This window comes from Bufo gargarizans, chromosome 2 (genome assembly GCF_014858855.1).
Source record: "Bufo gargarizans isolate SCDJY-AF-19 chromosome 2, ASM1485885v1, whole genome shotgun sequence".
Classification (NCBI taxonomy): domain Eukaryota; kingdom Metazoa; phylum Chordata; class Amphibia; order Anura; family Bufonidae; genus Bufo; species Bufo gargarizans.
Window position 1 is genome coordinate 478,443,136 of NC_058081.1, and position 20,479 is coordinate 478,463,614.

Here is a 20,479-nt window from a genome sequence, read left to right on the forward strand (position 1 = left end):
TGTAGAAGTACACAGCATCATCAGCCTTGTAGTGGAGAAGGTTAGTTACTACAGCACTGTAGAAGTACACAGCATCATCAGCCTTGTAGTGGAGGAGGCTAGTTACTACAGCACTGTAGAAGTACACAGCATCATCAGCCTTGTAGTGGAGGAGGCTAGTTACTACAGCACTGTAGAATTACACAGCATCATCAGCCTTGTAGTGGAGGAAGATAGTTAGTACAGCACTGTAGAAGTACACAGCATCATCAGCCTTGTAGTGGAGAAGGTTAGTTACTACAGCACTGTAGAAGTACACAGCATCATCAGCCTTGTAGTGGAGGAGGCTAGTTACTACAGCACTGTAGAACTACATAGCATTATCAGCCTTGTAGTGGAGGAGGCTAGTTACTACAGCACTGTAGAAGTACACAGCATCATCAGCCTTGTAGTGGAGGAGGCTAGTTACTACAGCACTGTAGAATTACACAGCATCATCAGCCTTGTAGTGGAAGAAGATAGTTAGTACAGCACTGTAGAAGTACACAGCATCATCAGCCTTGTAGTGGAGAAGGTTAGTTACTACAGCACTGTAGAAGTACACAGCATCATCAGCCTTGTAGTGGAGGAGGCTAGTTACTACAGCACTGTAGAACTACATAGCATTATCAGCCTTGTAGTGGAGGAGGCTAGTTACTACAGCACTGTAGAAGTACACAGCATCATCAGCCTTGTAGTGGAGGAGGCTAGTTACTACAGCACTGTAGAATTACACAGCATCATCAGCCTTGTAGTGGAGAAGGCTAGTTACTACAGCACTGTAGAAGTACACAACATCATAAGCCTTGCAGTGGAGGAGGCTAGTTACTACAGCACTGTAGAAGTACACAGCATCATCAGCCTTGTAGTGGAGGAGGCTAGTTACTACAGCACTGTAGAATTACACAGCATCATCAGCCTTGTAGTGGAGAAGGCTAGTTACTACAGCACTGTAGAAGTACACAACATCATAAGCCTTGCAGTGGAGGAGGCTAGTTACTACAGCACTGTAGAAGTACACAGCATCATCAGCCTTGTAGTGGAGGAGGCTAGTTACTACAGCACTGTAGAAGTACACAGCATCATCAGCCTTGTAGTGGAGGAGGCTAGTTACTACAGCACTGTAGAATTACACAGCATCATCAGCCTTGTAGTGGAGAAGGCTAGTTACTACAGCACTGTAGAAGTACACAACATCATAAGCCTTGCAGTGGAGGAGGCTAGTTACTACAGCACTGTAGAAGTACACAGCATCATCAGCCTTGTAGTGGAGGAGGCTAGTTACTACAGCACTGTAGAAGTACACAGCATCATCAGCCTTGCAGTGGAGGAGGCTAGTTACTACAGCACTGTAGAAGTACACAGCATCATCAGCCTTGTAGTGGAGGAGGCTAGTTACTACAGCACTGTAGAAGTACACAGCATCATCAGCCTTGTAGTGGAGAAGGTTAGTTACTACAGCACTGTAGAAGTACACAGCATCATCAGCCTTGTAGTGGAGAAGGTTAGTTACTACAGCACTGTAGAAGTACACAGCATCATCAGCCTTGTAGTGGAGGAGGCTAGTTACTACAGCACTGTAGAACTACTTAGCATCATCAGCCTTGTAGTGGAGGATGCTAGTTACTACAGCACTGTAGAAGTACACAGCATCATCAGCCTTGTAGTGGAGGAGGCTAGTTACTACAGTACTGTAGAATTACACAGCATCATCAGCCTTGTAGTGGAGAAGGCTAGTTACTACAGCACTGTAGAAGTACACAACATCATAAGCCTTGCAGTTGAGGAGGCTAGTTACTACAGCACTGTTCACACTGACTTCTATGAACTCCCACCAATCAACATTTACAGATCAAAATGGGTTAAAAGTGTTTTCAGGGCTAAAATCAACTATTACAAGGTGTCATTTTACAATCTGCTCTTTCTATGCAGCAGCTCAGTGGCCGGGGCTCAGGACTGCTGGTTACTTACAGCCACTTGTCTGCAGCTGGTGACCGCCCAGGTGAAGGTTTGTCTGAACCCCCAGTGTCTGGCGATACACAGCTTCAATGACATCTATACTGGTATGTATGTATGAGAAATAAGAGCAGTAAGGTGCCAGCTCACAGAGCAGATTATACAGAGTATATGTTGCAGCTTCTAAACATGGTAAGGGCCAGTTCACACAACTGATAAAAGAAAAAAAAACATGCTTTAAAAATGAGCGCAGATTACGCAAAAACAATTTCAACACAAAGAAAAGCTTGTTTTTTCGTGCGTTTTTTGATGCGTTCTACATAGGGCTGCACCGAGTACTCGATTAATTTCACACAAAAAAATCCTTGATGGAAATTTTTTGCATCAAGGATTCGTTTGTGTCACGTGACCACGGAGCGGGATTGAAGCGCTTGCTATTACTCCCGCTCCGTGGTCTCCCGATGACCCGCAATGCACTTGGAATACACACCTTTCCAGCAGGGGGACTCTGGACACTGCACAGCATGTCCATGGTCCCATGCTGCACTGACCTCCTGACGTATGTCAGGCCCAGAGCAGCACGAAACAATGGAGTGTCGTGGCGCCCCTGCTGGAAACGTAAGTTGGTGACACCGAGGGGGTGGGGGCACAACTATGGCCGGGCGCCCGGAGTGTACAGCGTCATAGAAACCAATGACGCTGTGCACTTCAGGTGTCAGGAGGAGGGGCAGGAGGGCACAAGCGGGAGCAGAGACTATGACACAAGGGGGAGCAAAGACTATGACACAAGGGGGAGTGGAGCTGATGGCTCTGGGGTGAGGGAGAGCTGAAGGCACTGGGGGAGTGGAGCTGATGGCACAGGGAGGGGAAGCTTATGGCACTGGGGGATAGTGGAGCTGATGGCACAGGGGGGAACCGAATCACTTCTGATTGCACAGGTGGGAACGAAGGGTGTTGGGGACTGATGGCACGGGATCTGATGAGTTTTTATAAAGGAAAACAGTCTATTAATTTTTTCTTATTAGAGTACTCGATTAATCATAAAAATAATTGGTAGAATACTCGATTATTAAAATAAGCTGCAGCCCTAGTTAAACGTGTCTTTTTTTTATTTATTTTTTTAAACCAATGGGTGTTCACTTCATTACAAAGCTAAATTTTCTGCTTGAGGTTTTTGACACAGATTTGTTCCATAAAAAGCGTGGCTAATGCACAAAAAAATATGGATTTATTTGGAGCTGTTTTTTTTCAGCTTCCTGTTCATTTAAATGGGAAATTTAGCGCTGATTCTGCCCCAAGAGAGAGCATGCTGCTTCTTTTTCCAGGTATAATTAAAAAAAAGCAAGTGCTGCTTCCCATTAAAACGGATAGGAGGCGGGTTTAAGGCGCTTTTGGAGCTGATTTTAAGGCAGAAACGCTACAAAATCAGCTCCTTAAAGAACTTAGTGTGAACTGACCCTAAGGCCTCGTTCACATACCTGTTTCCATTTGATTTCCGTGAAAGAAATCTATCCGTGTTCCATTCACACTCCTCAGCTGAAAATTAATTTACGGAGCATCTCCTTCAAGTGGTACAGTTAAAAACGGACCAAACATGGATGTCATCCCTGTTGTGTAAGTTGATTTTCATGGACCCATAGACTTTAATGGGTGTGTTTTGTTCTGCATCACAGACCAAAGTGGTCCTTCGGTCAGTGAGATGTGTGAAATAAACCTATTAAAATCAATGGGTACGTGTGCTGTCCATGGAAGTGAAAAACAGAAATGTGAATGAGGCTTAAGGCTGGAGTTTTCGTTAGCTTGACACACTTCAGCAATTAGACAACTCAATCATGTGACTGCTTGATTGACTACATATCCCAGTCGTGAAGGAAGCGTGCAACATGTCTTTACATGTGGAGATGATTTGATATTGCAATAAAGTAAAAATCGCAGTCACCATCATCATTCTGCATGCTGCTAGGAAGTATTGCATGGCAACATTCTATTAAAGGGGTTGTTCAAGTTATATTTATTGATGACTTATCCTCAGGATAGGTCAGCTGTTTGAAGACAAGGCGCGCGCCGTGCCAGCGCTGCCTCCTCTTCATTCTTTACCTTCTAGCCGTTGCATCTGCAGCAGTGAGCAGATGTAATTACACCCAAGCCGTCCCATTAATTTCAATAGTACGGATCACTTCTATACAAGGGTATGGGAACAATCCGTCCCATTGAAATGAATGGGATGGCTTGGGTGTAATTACACCTGCTCACCGCTGCAGATGCAGCAGCTAGAAGGTAAACAGTGAAGAGGAGGCGGCGGCGGCGCTGGCACGGCGCGCGGCTTCTCTTCAAACAGCTGATCTGATATTGATGACCTATCCTGAGTATAGGTCATCAATAAATATAACTTGGACAAGCCCTTTAAAGGGGCATTCCGACTAGCATATTGATTGCTTGTCCAAAAGAGCTAGGGGGTCTGGGATCTGTATTTGTTTAGCGGGTCTAGTGTATGCTGTATGTTCATCTTTGGGTATGATGAAAGGGGTATGCACTATTTGGAATTCAAATGCCACAGGTTTGGGTGTGTCCTGTATAAATGGCTTTGACATAAGGCCAAACATTTTGCCCACCACGCAAGTTGGGACACTATATCATAACCTTTCAGAATCTCCCCGATGACCCTTCTCAAAACTTGGCTGTATGCTCTTCAGTGTCGGAGGTCATACTTTCTGCTGTATCTGCTCAAGGTGCAGATGAAGCCAATTTATATTACGATGTAAATGTGTAAATCGTTGCAGAATATGCATTTCATGTGCTTGAAAAGTGTTACATCACAATGTAATAAGATGGCAAATTGAAATCTTGCCCAAACAGTTCACATGTTCCTAATATATATATATATATATATATATATATATATATATATATATATACACACACAGTGGAAATAAAAAGTCTGTTAAAATGTCAGGTTTTTGTGCTGTAAAAAAATGAGATAAAGATAAATCATTTCAGAACTTTTTCCACCTTTAATGTGACCTATTAACTGTACAACTCAATTGAAAAACAAACTAAAATCTTTTAGGTGGAGGGAAGAAAACAAAAAAACTAAAATAATGTGGTTGCATAAGTGTGCACACCCTCTTAGAACTGGGGATGTAGCTGTGTTCAGAATTAAGCAATCACATTCAAAATCATGTTAAATAGGAGTCAGACTATACCTGCCATCATTTAAAGTGCCTCTGATTATCCCCAAATAAAGTTCAGCTGCTCTAGTTGGTCTTTCCTGAAATTTCTTAGTCGCATCCCACAGCAAGAGGAAAGCCTTTTCTTACGAAGAAAAACACCCAAGTCAGGCTACATTTTGCAAAAACACATCTGAAGTCTCCCAAAAGCATGTGGGAAAAGGTGTTATGGTCTGATGAAACCAAGGTTGAACTTTTTGGCCAAAATTCCAAAAGATATGTTTGGCACAAAAACAACACTGCACATCACCAAAAGAACACCATACCCACAGTGAAGCATGGTCGTGGCAGCATCATGCTTTGGGGCTGTTTTCTCGCCCAATTCCTTGGGGGACACAGGAACTCTTGGGTATAGCTTAGCTCCATAGGAGGCGTGACACTAAGTAAAAGACTGTTAAGCCCCTCCTCCAGCAGCTATACCCTCAGCCTGGAGAGAGAGACTTCCAGTTTTTTGCTTAGTGTCAAGGAGGCAAGACACTCTCTGCACTGCAGAGCTGTCTTTGCAAAGATTTTTATTTTTTATTTTTCTTTTTTATTTTTCATTTGTTTTTTCCACAGGGACAACAGAGTCGCAGTAGACCTCTCTGTTTTCCCGGGGTTGAGCTGCGCCAGGGCCGGTTATCCGCCCTGCTGCCTCCCCCACAGAAGAAAAGGAGGACCAGGGCAGCCCTGCTCCCCTGCATCCCGCCAGCACAGGGTCGCCCACCTGCAAGTCCCTCTCCAGCTGCTGCCACTTCTGTGTCAGTGGCTGAAGGGGCGTCCCAGCTGGATGGACTAGAGGGTGAAGTCGCCGAATGGTGAGGTGGCTGTACAGCCGTTCCGCTCCCCCTCCCCTCCCCTCCTTTCTCCTCTTCCTCCGCTCCCTCCTACTCCCCTCCGCTCCGTTCTCGCTCCTGTCCCCGTTAGCTGGCTCCTACCGTTTGCGGGCCTCCGTTGCTCCGATTCAGGGGCGGGCCTATCGATCCTGTCGGCGCTCTCTGGGCAGGCTGAGCGGCGTCTATGGGGGAGGGTTACTACAGAGGCGGCGACGCGGATCCTCTCCATTCGGCTCCTGTCTTCAGAGACCTATTGCAGGGTCCGGAGGGCTATATCATCGGGGTTCGGCGGCGGGCGGCATTTTGTTCGCGCGCGCGAAATGTCTCGGCGGGGGGCGGAGTTTTCAGGCTCTTACATGTGCTTCTGGATTCAGTTAAGGGGCGGACGTCTTTTCTCCCGCTCCTCACCAGCCCCGCCCTCTTCTCGTGCCTGCTTGCTGCTGTGTGCAGGACGGATCTTGCTGCTGTTCGTCTGCTGTGCCGCGGTCGTCTGCTTCCACTGTGACCTGGTAGGACTGTTGACCCTCTCCAACACTGCAGCCCTCTGGCCTGGACATATTGTTTCCAACCAACATGTCTGACCCCTTAGTGCCTGTGGGACCTTGGTATCATACCTGCACCGCGTGTAAGGCGCCCGCTCCTCAAGGGCAGTCTGACCCACATTGCTCGGCTTGCAAAGACCCATTGCAGGGTCCGCCATCTGTTGTGTCACCCCCTGGCCTCTTGGATCCCCCTGACTGGGCTAGATCCCTGTCCCAGGCTGTGGTTAGTCTCACTAGCGTTGTGGGCCGACTTGCAGATGCGTTGCCATTACCGCAGCCGGATGATTCCCCTGCTGGGCCCTCCGGGTCCGCTGTTTTAGCCGACCCGGCTGAGTCCCTCTCTGCAGGCGATTCCTCCAGAGCCCGTCAACCCCAGAAGCGGCCGAGGGTGGATCACCGGTCATCCTCAGATGCTTCGGTATCCCCCCCCCCCCAAGGGTGCGTTCTCAGTCGGGTCCTTCCTCCCTACAGGATTTGCCCTCTGAAGGGGAGCTAGTCGATTCCGATTGGGATATGGACTCGGCACTGCCTTCAAAACTGGCCTCTGCCGTGGGCCATCTTATTAGCAATATCCGTGATACTTTTAAGATTCACGATGATCCCCCCTGATCCTGAAAAGACCAGTGTTTCCTTTTTTCGCCAGAAAACAGGCGTCTGCAGTTTTTCCCCTCCATGCTGACTTTTCGTCAGTGGTTTCTAAGGCCTGGGCCCGTCCTGATGCACGGTTTACCCCGCCAAAAAAGTTGGATGTCTGTTATCCGTTCCCGGCGGATTGCATTTCTAACTGGGCGTCACCCCCTAAGGTCGACCCCCCCTGTGGCCCGTCTATCCAAGAGCACGGCTATTCCCGTTGCGGATGGTTCTTCCTTACAATCTACTGAGGATCGCCGTATAGAGGCCCTTACAAAGGGTATCTTTGCGGCCTCCGGTTCCGCTCTTAGGCCGATTTTTGCCTCCGCTTGGGCTGGAAAAGCGGTTTCAGAGTGGGCGTCTCAGCTGGATCTGGAGCTTGAATCCGACGTCCCTATTCAAGACCTCCGTGCTCTGGCTCAACTTATCATTCAGGCCGGTAAGTTTGTCTGTGAAGCATCCCTGGATGCCGGGGCTCTCATCGCCCGTTCGTCTGCCCTGGCCGTTTCGGCTAGAAGGGAGCTTTGGTTAAAGGTTTGGTCGGCGGACGCCGCGTCAAAGCGGTCTCTTACTAGCCTTCCCTTCACTGGTTCTCGTTTGTTCGGGACTCGCTTGGATGAAATCATCTCTGAAGCCACAGGGGGGAAGAGTACTCATCTTCCCCAATCTAAGGCTAGAGGCGCCACTCGTGGTCGTCCCACCTTCTCCCGCTTCAGGTCTTCTCGTAGGGCTTCCGCTCCTCGCACCGCTTCAGGTCCATCCGCTAATCCTGTCCAGGACAGGCGTAAAAAACCCTTTTTTCGGACCCAGCCCTCCTGGCGCAAGTCACAACCTGCTCGCGCTCCCGCGACCAAGCAGGCCCCCGCCTGAAGGTGCGCCCCCACCCACCCGGGTGGGGGGACGTCTCCTCCTGTTCAGGGACTTCTGGCAGGCGCACGTCTCCGACGCCTGGGCCCTCGAGGTTGTGTCTTCCGGGTACAAACTCGAGTTTGCGTCCCTTCCCCCAGTTCGGTTCTTTCGTTCCCGGGTTCCCCAGGATCCCCGAGGGGCGGCCGATTTCTTTGCTGCCGTTCACACCCTTCTGGACAAGGGAGTCATCGCCCCGGTTCCTATGGGGGACAGGTTCAAAGGGTTCTATTCGAACCTTTTTGTGGTCCCCAAGAAAGAAGGTTCGGTGCGTCCCATTCTGGATCTAAAACGGCTGAACCGCTTCCTTCGTCTTCAGCGATTCCGGATGGAGTCTCTCAGGTCGGTGGTGGCTTCTCTGGAACAGGGGGAGTTCCTGGCCTCCATCGATATCCAGGACGCCTATCTTCATATTCCAATCGCGCGTTGTCATCAGTGCTTTCTGCGCTTTGCAGTGGGGTCCGACCACTACCAGTTCGTGGCCCTTCCCTTCGGGCTGGCGACGGCCCCTCGTGTTTTCACGAAGGTCCTTGCCCCTGTCCTCGCCTTACTTCGTTCCAGGGGAGTTTTTCTACTTCCGTATCTGGACGATCTCCTAATCAAGGCGCCTTCTCTGTCACAGACTTCCGCCAGTGTGGATCTCTCGCTGCAAACCTTGCGCCGGTTCGGTTGGATTATCAACCTACCCAAATCCTCTCTTGTTCCTTCCCGGCAATTGGTCTTTCTGGGGATGCTGCTGGATACGGATTCAGCGGTGGTTCGGCTTCCGTTGGAAAAGCGCCAGCTCCTTCATCGGTCGGTTCAGAGCCTTCTGTCCCACCGCCGCCCTTCCTTCCGGTTCAGCATGCGGGTCCTGGGACAGATGGTGTCCTGCTTCGAGGCGATTCCTTACGCACAGTACCACTCCCGCACCTTTCAGACGGCCATTCTGTCCGCCTGGGACAAGTCCCAGGAGAGTCTGGATCGGCATTTTCCTCTTTCCCCCCAGGTTCGTTCCTCTCTCCTCTGGTGGCTGCGGACCCCTCTTCAGGGGAAGTCCTTCCTGCCAATAACTTGGTTGGTGATTACCACCGATGCCAGTCTGCGGGGTTGGGGGGGAGTGTTTCCTCCTCGGTCCGTCCAGGGCACTTGGTCTCCATCGGAGTCCAGACTGCCGATCAACGTTCTGGAGCTGAGGGCCATCCTCCTCTCGCTCCGGCACTGGACTTCGCTGCTTCAGGGTCGCCCAGTTTGGGTCCAATCGGACAATGCCATAGCTGTGGCGTACATAAATCACCAGGGGGGCACTCGCAGCGCGGCGGCGATGAGGGAGGTGTCTCTGATCCTTCGCTGGGCGGAGGTTCATGTTCCTGCCCTTTCGGCCATTTACATCCCGGGGGTGGACAATTGGGCGGCGGATTTCCTCAGCCGGACGACGATCGACCCGGGGGAGTGGTCTCTGCACCCCGACGTCTTCGAGTCTCTTTGTCTCCGTTGGGGTCGTCCGGACGTGGATCTCATGGCCTCCAGATTCAACCACAAACTTCCCACCTACGTGGCCAGGGCCAAGGATCCGGACGCTTACGGCGCAGACGCGCTCGTCCTCCCCTGGACGGAGTTTTCGCTCCTCTACGTGTTTCCGCCCCTGCCTCTTCTTCCACGGGTCCTTCGGAAGATTGCGGCGGAGGGCACGCCAGCAATCTTGATAGCCCCGGACTGGCCGCGTCGTCCTTGGTACGCCGACCTTATGTTGCTTCTGGCAGACGCTCCCTTGCCTCTGCCTCTCAGAGAAGACCTCCTCTCTCAGGGGCCGATCTTCCACCAGCATTTAGGGTCGCTACGTTTAGCGGCGTGGCTATTGAAACCGCGGTCCTGACGCGGCGGGGGTTTTCTGCTGACGTGGTCCGTACCATGATTCGTGCGCGTAAACCGGCATCGTCCAGGATTTATTACCGTACCTGGCGGGCCTATTTAGCCTTCTGCGAGGCCTTAGGGATTCCTCCTCTGCGGTTTTCCCTTCCTACGGTTTTGTCCTTTTTGCAGTCTGGTCTGGATCTGGGCTTGGGTCCTCAGTACCCTGAAGGGTCAGATTTCGGCTCTTTCGGTCCTTTTTCAGCGCCCTCTGGCTCTGCTCGGTCCAGTTAAGACCTTTCTTCAGGGGGTTGCTCACTGTGCTCCCCCGTATCGCCCTTCCGTTCCTGCTTGGGATCTTAACGTTGTACTGACGGCTCTCCAATCTTCCCCTTTCGAGCCTCTGCGCAAGGTTTCCCCTCGCTTGTTGTCTTGCAAAGTTTTCTTTCTCGTCGCTATCACGTCTCTTCGGCGTGTGTCTGAGTTGGCGGCTCTTTCATGCGTGGAGCCCTTCTTGGTTTTTCACCAGGACAAGGTGGTTCTCCGCCCAGTTCCGGATTTTCTTCCGAAAGTGGTGTCCGCCTTTCACCTGAATGAAGATATTGTCCTTCCTTCTCTGTGTCCGTCCCCGTCGCATCCTCGGGAACGGGATCTTCACCGTCTGGATGTTGTTCGGGCTCTCAGGATCTACCTCGATGTGACCAGACCCTTTCGACGCTCGGATTCTCTGTTTGTGGTTCCGGAGGGTCCGCGCAGGGGGCTGGCGGCGTCTAAGGTGGTTGTTGCCCGCTTCCTCAAGATGGCTATCGTTGAGGCTTACCGTGCTAGGGGCAGGGATCCGCCCTTTGGTGTTACCGCTCATTCTACGAGAGCGGTCGGGGCTTCCTGGGCTCAGCGTAATCGTGCCTCGGCTGAACAGCTGTGCAAGGCGGCCACCTGGTCTTCTTTGCACACGTTCACCAAGTTTTACAGGGTTAACACTTATGCCTCGGCGGATGCTGCTTTGGGCCGCTTGGTCTTGCAGGCGGCGGTGCCTTAATGTCTAGGGTGCTTGGTTCGCCTTGGATTGTGGTCCCTCCCTATTTGTGGACTGCTTTTGAACGTCCCAAGAGTTCCTGTGTCCCCCAAGGAATTGGGCGAGAAAACGAGATTTTTGTATAACTTACCAGTAAAATCTCTTTCTCGCTCTTCCTTGGGGGACACAGCGCCCACCCATTGTTTTTTGCTTGCCCTACGGGTGTTTTTTTGACTTGTTGGTGTTGGTTTGGTTACTCCTTGCCTTTGTCTTGCACTACTTGGGCACATAACTGGAAGTCTCTCTCTCCTGGCTGAGGGTATAGCTGCTGGAGGAGGGGCTTAACAGTCTTTTACTTAGTGTCACGCCTCCTATGGAGATAAGCTATACCCAAGAGTTCCTGTGTCCCCCAAGGAAGAGCGAGAAAGAGATTTTACTGGTAAGTTATACAAAAATCTCGTTTTTCTTCAGCTGGATCTGGGGCCTTAGTTAAGCTCGAGGGAATTATGAACAGTTCCAAATACCAGTTAATATTGGCACAAAACCTTCAGGCTTCTGCTAGAAAGCTGAACATGAAGAGGAACTTCATCTTTCAGCATGACAACGACCCAAAGCATACATCCAAATCAACAAAGGAATGGCTTCACCAGAAGATTATTAAAGTTTTGGAATGGCCCAGCCAGAGTCCAGACCTGAATCCGATTGAAAATCTGTGGGGTGATCTGAAGAGGGCTGTGCACAGGAGATGCCCTCGCAATCTGACAGATTTGGAGTGTTTTTGCAAAGAAGAGTGGGCAAATCTTGCCAAGTCAAAATGTGCCATGCTGATAGACTCATACCCCAAAAGACTGAGTGCTGTAATAAAATCAAAAGGTGCTTCAACAAAGTATTAGTTTAAGGGTGTGCACACTTATGCAACCATATTATTTTATTGTTATATTTTTTCTTCCCTCTACCTAAAATATTTCAGTTTGTCTTGCAATTGAGTTGTACAGTTTATAGGTCACATTAAAGGTGGAAAAAGTTCTGAAATTATTTATCTTTGTCTCATTTTTTTTACCTCACAGAAACCTGACATTTTAACAGGGGTGTGTAGACTTTTTATATCCACTGTGTATGTAATAGATATATATTGGGCTTTCATTCTGATCTGCACAGAATACAGGCTGGAGTTGCCGATTGATATTATACAGTCTGAGCCTCATGTATGAAAAAAACAATATAGGCAAGAACTGAAGATGTCACCCATAGCAACCCAGCATTATTTCCCTTAATATTTTATTTAGGAGTTCCATCATAAAAGGTTCCTCCTTTTTACAGGATGTGTCCAGACTTGCACAACCCAGTGTATAGTTACATAGTTAATACGGTTGAAAAAAGACATACGTCCGTTAGGGCTGCACGATATGGGAATTTTGTGCGATTGCGATTAGGGCACTAAAAATTGCGATAACGATATGTGATGTGATATTTTAAGGGAATTGTGCTAGAGGTCTATTTGCTTGGATTTTCAAGGCAAAAGCACACACAAATTACTGATAATGCTGAAATGTAGTTATGTTCAACTCAACTGAAATGCAGTGTTTTTCAAAATAAAACATCTTTTACTAAAGTAAATAACATATTTGCATTACTGCAAAAAGTACAAAATGCAAAACTTGTCATTTTCTTAATAGCACTGCACAGGACAGATAAATAAAATAGAATAGATATAAGAACATGTGCTCATTAAAATAAGATTTTCTGAACACTGAACAGACAGGAACTTTTTAAAGGGCTTCTGTCACCCCACTTAACTCTTTTTTTGGGATACTTATAATCCCTATACTGCGATATATCTATATATCATACACTCTCCTAAAGAATTATTAGGAACACCCTACTAATACGGTGTTGGACCCCCTTTTGCCTTCAGAACTGCCTTAATTCTACGTGGCATTGATTCAACAAGGTGCTGATAGCATGCTTTAGAAATCTTGGCCCATATTGATAGGATAGCATCTTGCAGTTGATGGAGATTTGAGGGATGCACATCCAGGGCACGAAGCTCCCGTTCCACCACATCCCAAAGATGCTCTATTGGGTTGAGATCTGGTGACTGTGGGGGCCATTTTAGTACAGTGAACTCATTGTCATGTTCAAGAAACCAATTTGAAATTATTTGAGCTTTGTGACATGGTGCATTATCCTGCTGGAAGTAGCCATCAGAGGATGGGTACATGGTGGTCATGAAGGGATGGACATGGTTAGAAACAATGCTTAGGTAGCCCGTGGCATTTAAACGATGGTCAATTGGCACTAAGGGGCCTAAAGTGTGCGCAGAAAACATCCCCCTCACCATTACACCACCACCACCAGCCTGCACAGTGGTAACAAGGCATGATGGATACATGTTCTCATTCTGTTTACACCAAATTCGGACTCTACCATTTGAATGTCTCAACAGAAATCGAGACTCATCATACCAGGCAACATTTTTCCAGTCTTTAACAGTCCAATTTTGGTGAGCTCGTGCAAATTGTAGCCTCTTTTTCCTATTTGTAGTGGAGATGAGTGGTACCCGGTGGGGTCTTCTGCTGTTGTAGCCCACCTTTCTTTCCCATTTTGACATTCAGTTTGGAGTTCAGGAGATTGTCTTGACCAGGACCACAACCCTACATGCATTGAAGCAACTGCCATGTGATTGGTTGACTAGATAATCGCATTAATGAGAAATAGAACAGGTGTTCCTAATAATTCTTTAGGTGAGTGTATATGTTATTATTCATTTTCTCTTTTGGTGACATCATCGGCACAGGCGCACTGAGGGAGTGCTGAGGAGACGAGCCTCCTTCTCTCAGAGCGCCTGCGCCAAATCAAGACAGGCGCGTGATTTTTGAAATGCAGACAGGGCCAGCCGGAGGAGGAGATCGCTGCTGGCCCTGTCAATCAACAGGAGGAGGGGCAGTTTTTTGCGGCTGCTACCAGCAAGTAGCCGCCCTACTAGCTGGTAGACGGGTAATTTGCATATTATAAAAGTACATTTTTTGCATTATCCACTGAACGAAAATGATTAATAACACAACCTATAGATATATCGCAATATAGGGATTATAAGTACCCCCCCAAAAAAAAAGTTTAGTGGAGTGACAGAAGCCCTTTAAACAACGCCATAGTCAGCAGCAGCAATATAAGGTAATATACTGTATTTTTCGCCCTATAAGATGCACCTGCCTATAAGACGCACCTAGGTTTTTGAGGAGGAAAAGAAAAAAAGAATATATTTTGAACCAAAAGGTGTGCTTTTGGTGGGTTTTGAACTAATGGTGGTCTGTGGATGACACTATTATGGGGGATCTGTGGATGACACTATTATGGGGATATGTGGATGACACACTGTTATGGAGGGAATATGTGGATGACACTGTTATGGAGGGGATCTGTGGATGACACTATTATGGGGATATGTGGATGACACACTGTTATGGAGGGGATCTGTGGATGGCACTGTTATGGAGGGGATCTGTGGATGGCACTGTTATGGAGGAGATCTGTGGATGGCACTGTTATGGGGGGGGATCTGTGGATGGCACTGTTATGGAGGGGATCTGTGGATGGCACTGTTATGGGGGGGATCTGTGGATGACACTGTTATGGGGGGGGGATCTGTGGATGACACTGTTATGGGGGGAATCTGCAGTGTGAATGACCCCCAATACAGGGGCTGGGGGCCAGCATCTGGATTAGGATTGACAGCGGGGACCGGTGCAGTCCCTGTATTCTAATGCACCGGCCCCGCTCACTGTTGTATAATCTTATCTAACCTGTAGGCATTGTTAAAATATAATATCTAATCATATGTAATTCAGCTGTATTACTTACAACAAAATTCCGTAGCAGAGAGGAGGGAGGAGGCAGGCCGGGAGGATGGGCGGGCAGTGCGTCACTCACTGTCTACTGTTTCTGCTGTGACCACGTCCTGAGGAAGTCTATTCCACAACTTCACAGTTCTTATAGTAAAGAAGCTTTGATGCTTCCGGAGACTGAACTTTTTCCTCTCCAATCGGAGGCAGTGCCCCCTTGTCTTTTGAGCGCATTTTACATGGAACAGCTTTTCCCCATATTTTTTGTATGGCCTATTTATATATTTGTATAGGCTAACCATGACCCCTCCTTAGACGTCTCTTCTCAAGACTAAATAAATTCAATTCTTTCGATCTTTCTTCATAACTAAGACCCTCCATGCCCCTTATCAGTTTAGTCACTCCCTGTACTTTTTCCAGCTGCAGTGCATCCTTTCCATGGATTGGTGCCCAGAACTGAACTGCATATGCCAGATGAGGCTGCACCAGCGCTTTGTAAAGTAGTAATATATATTACATCCCTGCCCCGCGAGTCCATGCCTCGTTTAATGCATGACAATATCCTGGTGGCCTTAGAAGCAGCTGATTGACATTGTGTGCTGTAATTTAATCTACCATCCACAAGAACACCCAAATCCTTCTCTATAAGTGACTTTCCCGGTGTTACATCACCTAGGACATATGAAGTACAGAGATTATTATTACCAAGATTCATAACTTTACATTTGTCCACATTGAACCTCATTTGCCAAGTTGATGCCCAATTACTCAGAGGGTTCAAGTCAGCTTGTAGTTTATGGACATCTTCCTCATACTGTACAGTACTACATAGCTTAGTGTCATCTGCAAAAATAGATGTGGTGCTATTAATCCCTTCCTCAATATCATTAATTAATAAATTAAATAATAAAGGGCCCAGCACTGAACCTTGGGGTACACCACTTATAACCTCGACCATTCTGAATAGGAATCATTGACCACAACTCTCTGGACACGGTCCTTCAGACAGTTTTCAATCCAATTACAAACTATACTTTCCAAGCCTATAGACCTTACTTTACCTATTACACATCTGTGAGGAACAGCATCAAAAGCCTTTGCAAAATCCAGAAACACTACATCCACAGCCGTACCTCTGTCTAGGCTACTACTCACCTCCTCAAAAACAAATCAGGTTAGTCTGACAACTTCTGTCCTTGGTAAACCCATGCTGGTTATCACTTATAATATTATTTATAGTCACATACTCCTGTATATAGTCCCTTAAGAGTCCTCCAAACAGTTTTCCCACAACAGAAGTTAAACTAACTGGTCTATAATTACCTGTGAAGACCTTGATCCTTTTTTGAATATGGGCACCACATTTGCCTTGTGTCAATCACTTGGGACTGTACCAGTACCTAGAGAATCTTCAAAAATTATAAACAGGGGCACAGCAATGACTGAACTGAGCTCTGTAAGCACTCTTGGGTGTAATCCATCTGGACCCGGAGCCTTGTTCACATTTACCTTATTTAACTTCTCGTGGACCATATCTACAGTTAGCCAATTGAGTATCACTGGATGCAATAACATCCCCGGCGCCACAGATATCATCTCCTTTCTCTTCTTTTGTATATACAGAGCTAAAAAAAATGATTTATTTCCTATATTTAGGAACTCTGCCTTTTCCTTATCTCCAGTGAGTACGCTCCCTTACCATTATTTAGGGGGACCTACCTGCTCAGACCTATTTTTTTTTTTTTTTTTTTTTTTTTGCATTTATATATTTAAAAAACCTTTTGGGATTTGTTTTGCTTTCTTTTGCTACCTGCTTTTCATTTTGTATCTTTGCTAATTTTATCTCCTTTTTGCAGATTTTATTAAGCCCTTTGTAATCTTCTAAAATGTCTTTATAAAGAATCGTTGTACTGCCTATAAACTACTCTTTCTAACCATCAGGTCTCTTCAATGTGGGGAACAAGCTACTGGTTAGTCTTGATCTTCTTTTTTCCATCCGGAACCAATTAAAAGTAGGAGAAGACCCCAAAACGTCCATCAGCAATATCTTGGAGTCAGTGCAGAGAGAAGCAGGTAAGACTGAATGGGTGTATGTGCAGTGTTATCACCATGCAAGTTCTTCAACCTACTGCTGGAAGCCTGCTGCAAGAAATGTACATGGCATCGTATCTTACTTTCCTACTACCAGCTAGAGTTTATACGGCCATGTTTGAACATGGTTTGGAAATGTATGCCTTTTGGTTAATATCCTGCCCTTATGACATTAAAACTGCTTTAAGGTGTATTCCCATCTGAACATTTAGAGCAAATCCATACGATATGCCAGAAATGTTAGGTGCAGATCCTATCGCCAGTGTACGAGCAAGCCGTGCATGCTCTGCCACAGCCCTCCATTCACTGCTATAGGACTGAAAATAGCCATGCACTCTCGCTCAACTATTTTTGAAGGTCCTATAGCAGTGAATTGAGAGGGCACCGTGAATATGCTACGTGAGGTTCATTTACATTGTAGCTCCATTCGTCAGATAGGAATGGGTCCCGGAGGCTCCTTATTGATAAGCCATAAATGTCCAAATGGGCCCTGCAAGACTATAGGTCTCTATACGTTCAGGTTTACACGTGTAGTCTAGCTAGCAAAATATTGTATCTGGAGGATTCATTAATCCTGAAGAGATGCTATTTTAGTATGGGAAGAAAAATCCCTGGTGACCACTGATTTATGTTGTCATGGACCCGCAAAAGATTGTCTTTTTTAGAGGACTTCTTGTAGCGTAGTCACACTTAATTTTCAGATTTTGAGTAAAGTTATGCTAAAGAATATTAGACAGTCGCTCAGCGCTCTAGCCATTGTGAGTACAGATGTTGTGAATTCTAAGGGGTAGTCTGAGCTTATTTTAATTATATGAAGATGGCAGGAGCTATGTAAAATAACATAGAAACTTACCTTTCATTTCTGCAACCAAGCTAAATCCATGTATTGTTTGGCTGCATCGGTGACATCCTGTATACTGCTGCAGCCAATCACTGGCCTCAGCGGTCCTGTGCCATACACCACTGAGGCCAGTGATTGGCTGCAGCCGTATACAGAAAATACAGAACACTTCAGCCAAATAGTACAATACTGGCTGAAGCCAAACAGTATGTCATGTGCAATAGTCCAGGGAAGATGACAGAGCGACTGCACCAGATTGGAGTGGGCATAATAAGGGAAGGCAAGTTTTATTTTTTAATTAATTAAAAACTCCGACAAGCTTTTTTTTTTTATCTCTTATTCTTACAGAGAAGGTCCTGAGCTCAGAAGAGTTGCTGACGGTACAGGAGCTGGTGGCCTACGCATACTGGGCTTTTGAGTGCCTCACCATCCGGGATTATAATGATATGATCTGTGGTGTATGTGGCGTGGCACCAAAAGTGGAAATTGCACAGAGAAATGTAAAGAATACATTGACCCTGAACAACATTGAGGTAATAAGACTTTTACTACCAGACTATCCCTTTCCTTATGAATGAGTAGGTCGTTATTACGTTTGATTGGTGCACAGAAGTCCTTCTCTAAGAACTGTAATATTCAGTAGCCACTTGCTGTCCCTTTGTCTCCAGTTTACCTGGCCTGAAGTGTTAACGTATAATGAGGTGAACATGGAGGATTTCTGGTCCACGCTGGAAAATGAAGTCTTGGAACAAGCTGTCTTTCCCACCAGTGTTTCTGTTACGAAATTTGATGCATCCATTATCTCCCCATTCTTCCCTCCACTCATGAGAGGAGCAGAGGTAGTGAACAGTGAAAGCTACAAGAATCTGGAAATACAGAAAGTTGCAGGTGAGTGAGTATAGACTGCGTGTAGCCGATGGTTAGGAGCAGCCGTTCACTGCAAAGAGACAGATAAAATTACAGATGTTCTTATGAGTCACAAGAAAATGACCATTGTTTAAATCTCGTTTTTATGTTAAACACACCTTTTTTTTAGAACTTTAGTTTTTTATTTTCTATGTCACTATATTTTAAATAATTGTGCAGTTTTCAGTAGAAACTGCATTATCATCACAGCACAGAGAGATTTACCACGGCAGATATCACCTCTGTAGATAAAGCAGGATCCACTAGTTCACAAGTCCTGTCATTACTTATCTACATCCTCCTGACCTTGCACTAGGTCACAGAGCATGCCTAGAAAACTCTTCCATAGAAGTCAATGAGGTCCCCTCCTGACCATTGTGTCTATGGCCAATGTGGCTGCTGTGAAAGAACAGAAAGCTTTGACATATTTTAGGCCTAGTGGTCAGTGAGAGATCTGCAGGATTTATAAAAATTAAAATTAAGGGTGCACTGGGTACCAAAGAATTGATACTTTTTTGATACTTTTATGCCTGGTTAAAGGTTGATACAGACATTGTTATTTTTTCAATACTAGACTTTACTATTTCACAGCCTAGTAGAAGTTCTGATTAGTGAACATGGCGTGCACAATACAACGCATCAGGTTCTCATCAGTGGAGGGGAAGAATAATTGCCAAAGGCACATGGGAGTGGAGGGTTCGTCTTCCTGCTGAATTTGATCAAATGTCGTGCTCGTGCATCACACATTGAGTCCTACATGTGTTGCCCCAATCCAGTCCCTTCCCGTTCGCTATTAGCCAGTGAGCATATGATATATGGCGTGTATGCATCGGGGTATGTGATAAATAGTGCATACATGACTGGGATATATGATATATGGTGTCTATGCCTAGAGGTATGTGATAAATAGTGCATACATGACTGGGGTATGTCATATATGTTGTCTAGGCCTTGGGGTATATGATAAATAGTGCATAGATACCTGGGATAGATGATATATGGGCTATATGATATACAGTGTTTATGCCTAGAGATATGTGATAAATAGTGTATACATGACTGGGGTATATGATATATGGTGTATATGCCTAGAGGTATGTGATAAATAGTGCATACATGACTGGGGTATGTCATATATGTTGTCTAGGCCTTGGGGTATATGATAAATAGTGCATAGATACCTGGGATAGATGATATATGGCATGTATGCATCGGGGTATGTGATAAATAGTGCATACATGACTGGGATATATGATATATGGTGTCTATGCCTAGAGGTATGTGATAAATAGTGCATACATGACTGGGGTATGTCATATATGTTGTCTAGGCCTTGGGGTATATGATAAATAGTGCATAGATACCTGGGATAGATGATATATGGCGTCTGCCTCGAGGTATGTGATAAAATAATGCATACATGACTGGCGTATATGCCTCGAGGTATGTGATATATGATGCGTCATGCAATATATGGTGCTTACATGTCTGAGGTATGTGATATATGTTCCCTACATTTGATAAATAGTGCATACATGAATGACGCATTTGATATGTGGTATTTGCGAGTCTAGGTTATGTGATAAATAGCATCTACGTGACTAATACATCTTATGTGCAATGCTTCTCTGTTTTAATAATTGACTACTTGCATTTTCTGTGCAATAACAATTAAGACGCATCTTGTCATATAACTGCATGCTGTACCATTACTTTATTATTCCTGCTAGAAGTTTATATATAAATGTACAACTAGAATAAATGCTCCAGAATTGTTATTACATGGGGAATACAATTATTTACTAAAACAGACATGTCAGGGGGGGTGACACCTCTTTAGAAATCTTATATTTAAAAATA

The 20,479-nt window shown here is 46.2% G+C and overlaps 1 protein-coding gene across 2 annotated transcripts in view; it reads left to right on the plus strand.

The window, feature by feature from the left end:
• HMGXB3 (HMG-box containing 3) overlaps window positions 1-20,479 on the plus strand; it is an 83,960-nt gene that overhangs the window by 43,162 nt on the left and 20,319 nt on the right. For both annotated transcript variants that reach the window (XM_044281122.1, XM_044281123.1), the window contains 4 exons: window positions 1,951-2,081; window positions 16,723-16,854; window positions 18,062-18,246; window positions 18,382-18,601. In XM_044281122.1, the coding sequence (XP_044137057.1) occupies window positions 1,951-2,081; window positions 16,723-16,854; window positions 18,062-18,246; window positions 18,382-18,601 (668 nt within the window). The remainder of the gene's footprint in view (window positions 1-1,950; window positions 2,082-16,722; window positions 16,855-18,061; window positions 18,247-18,381; window positions 18,602-20,479) is intronic.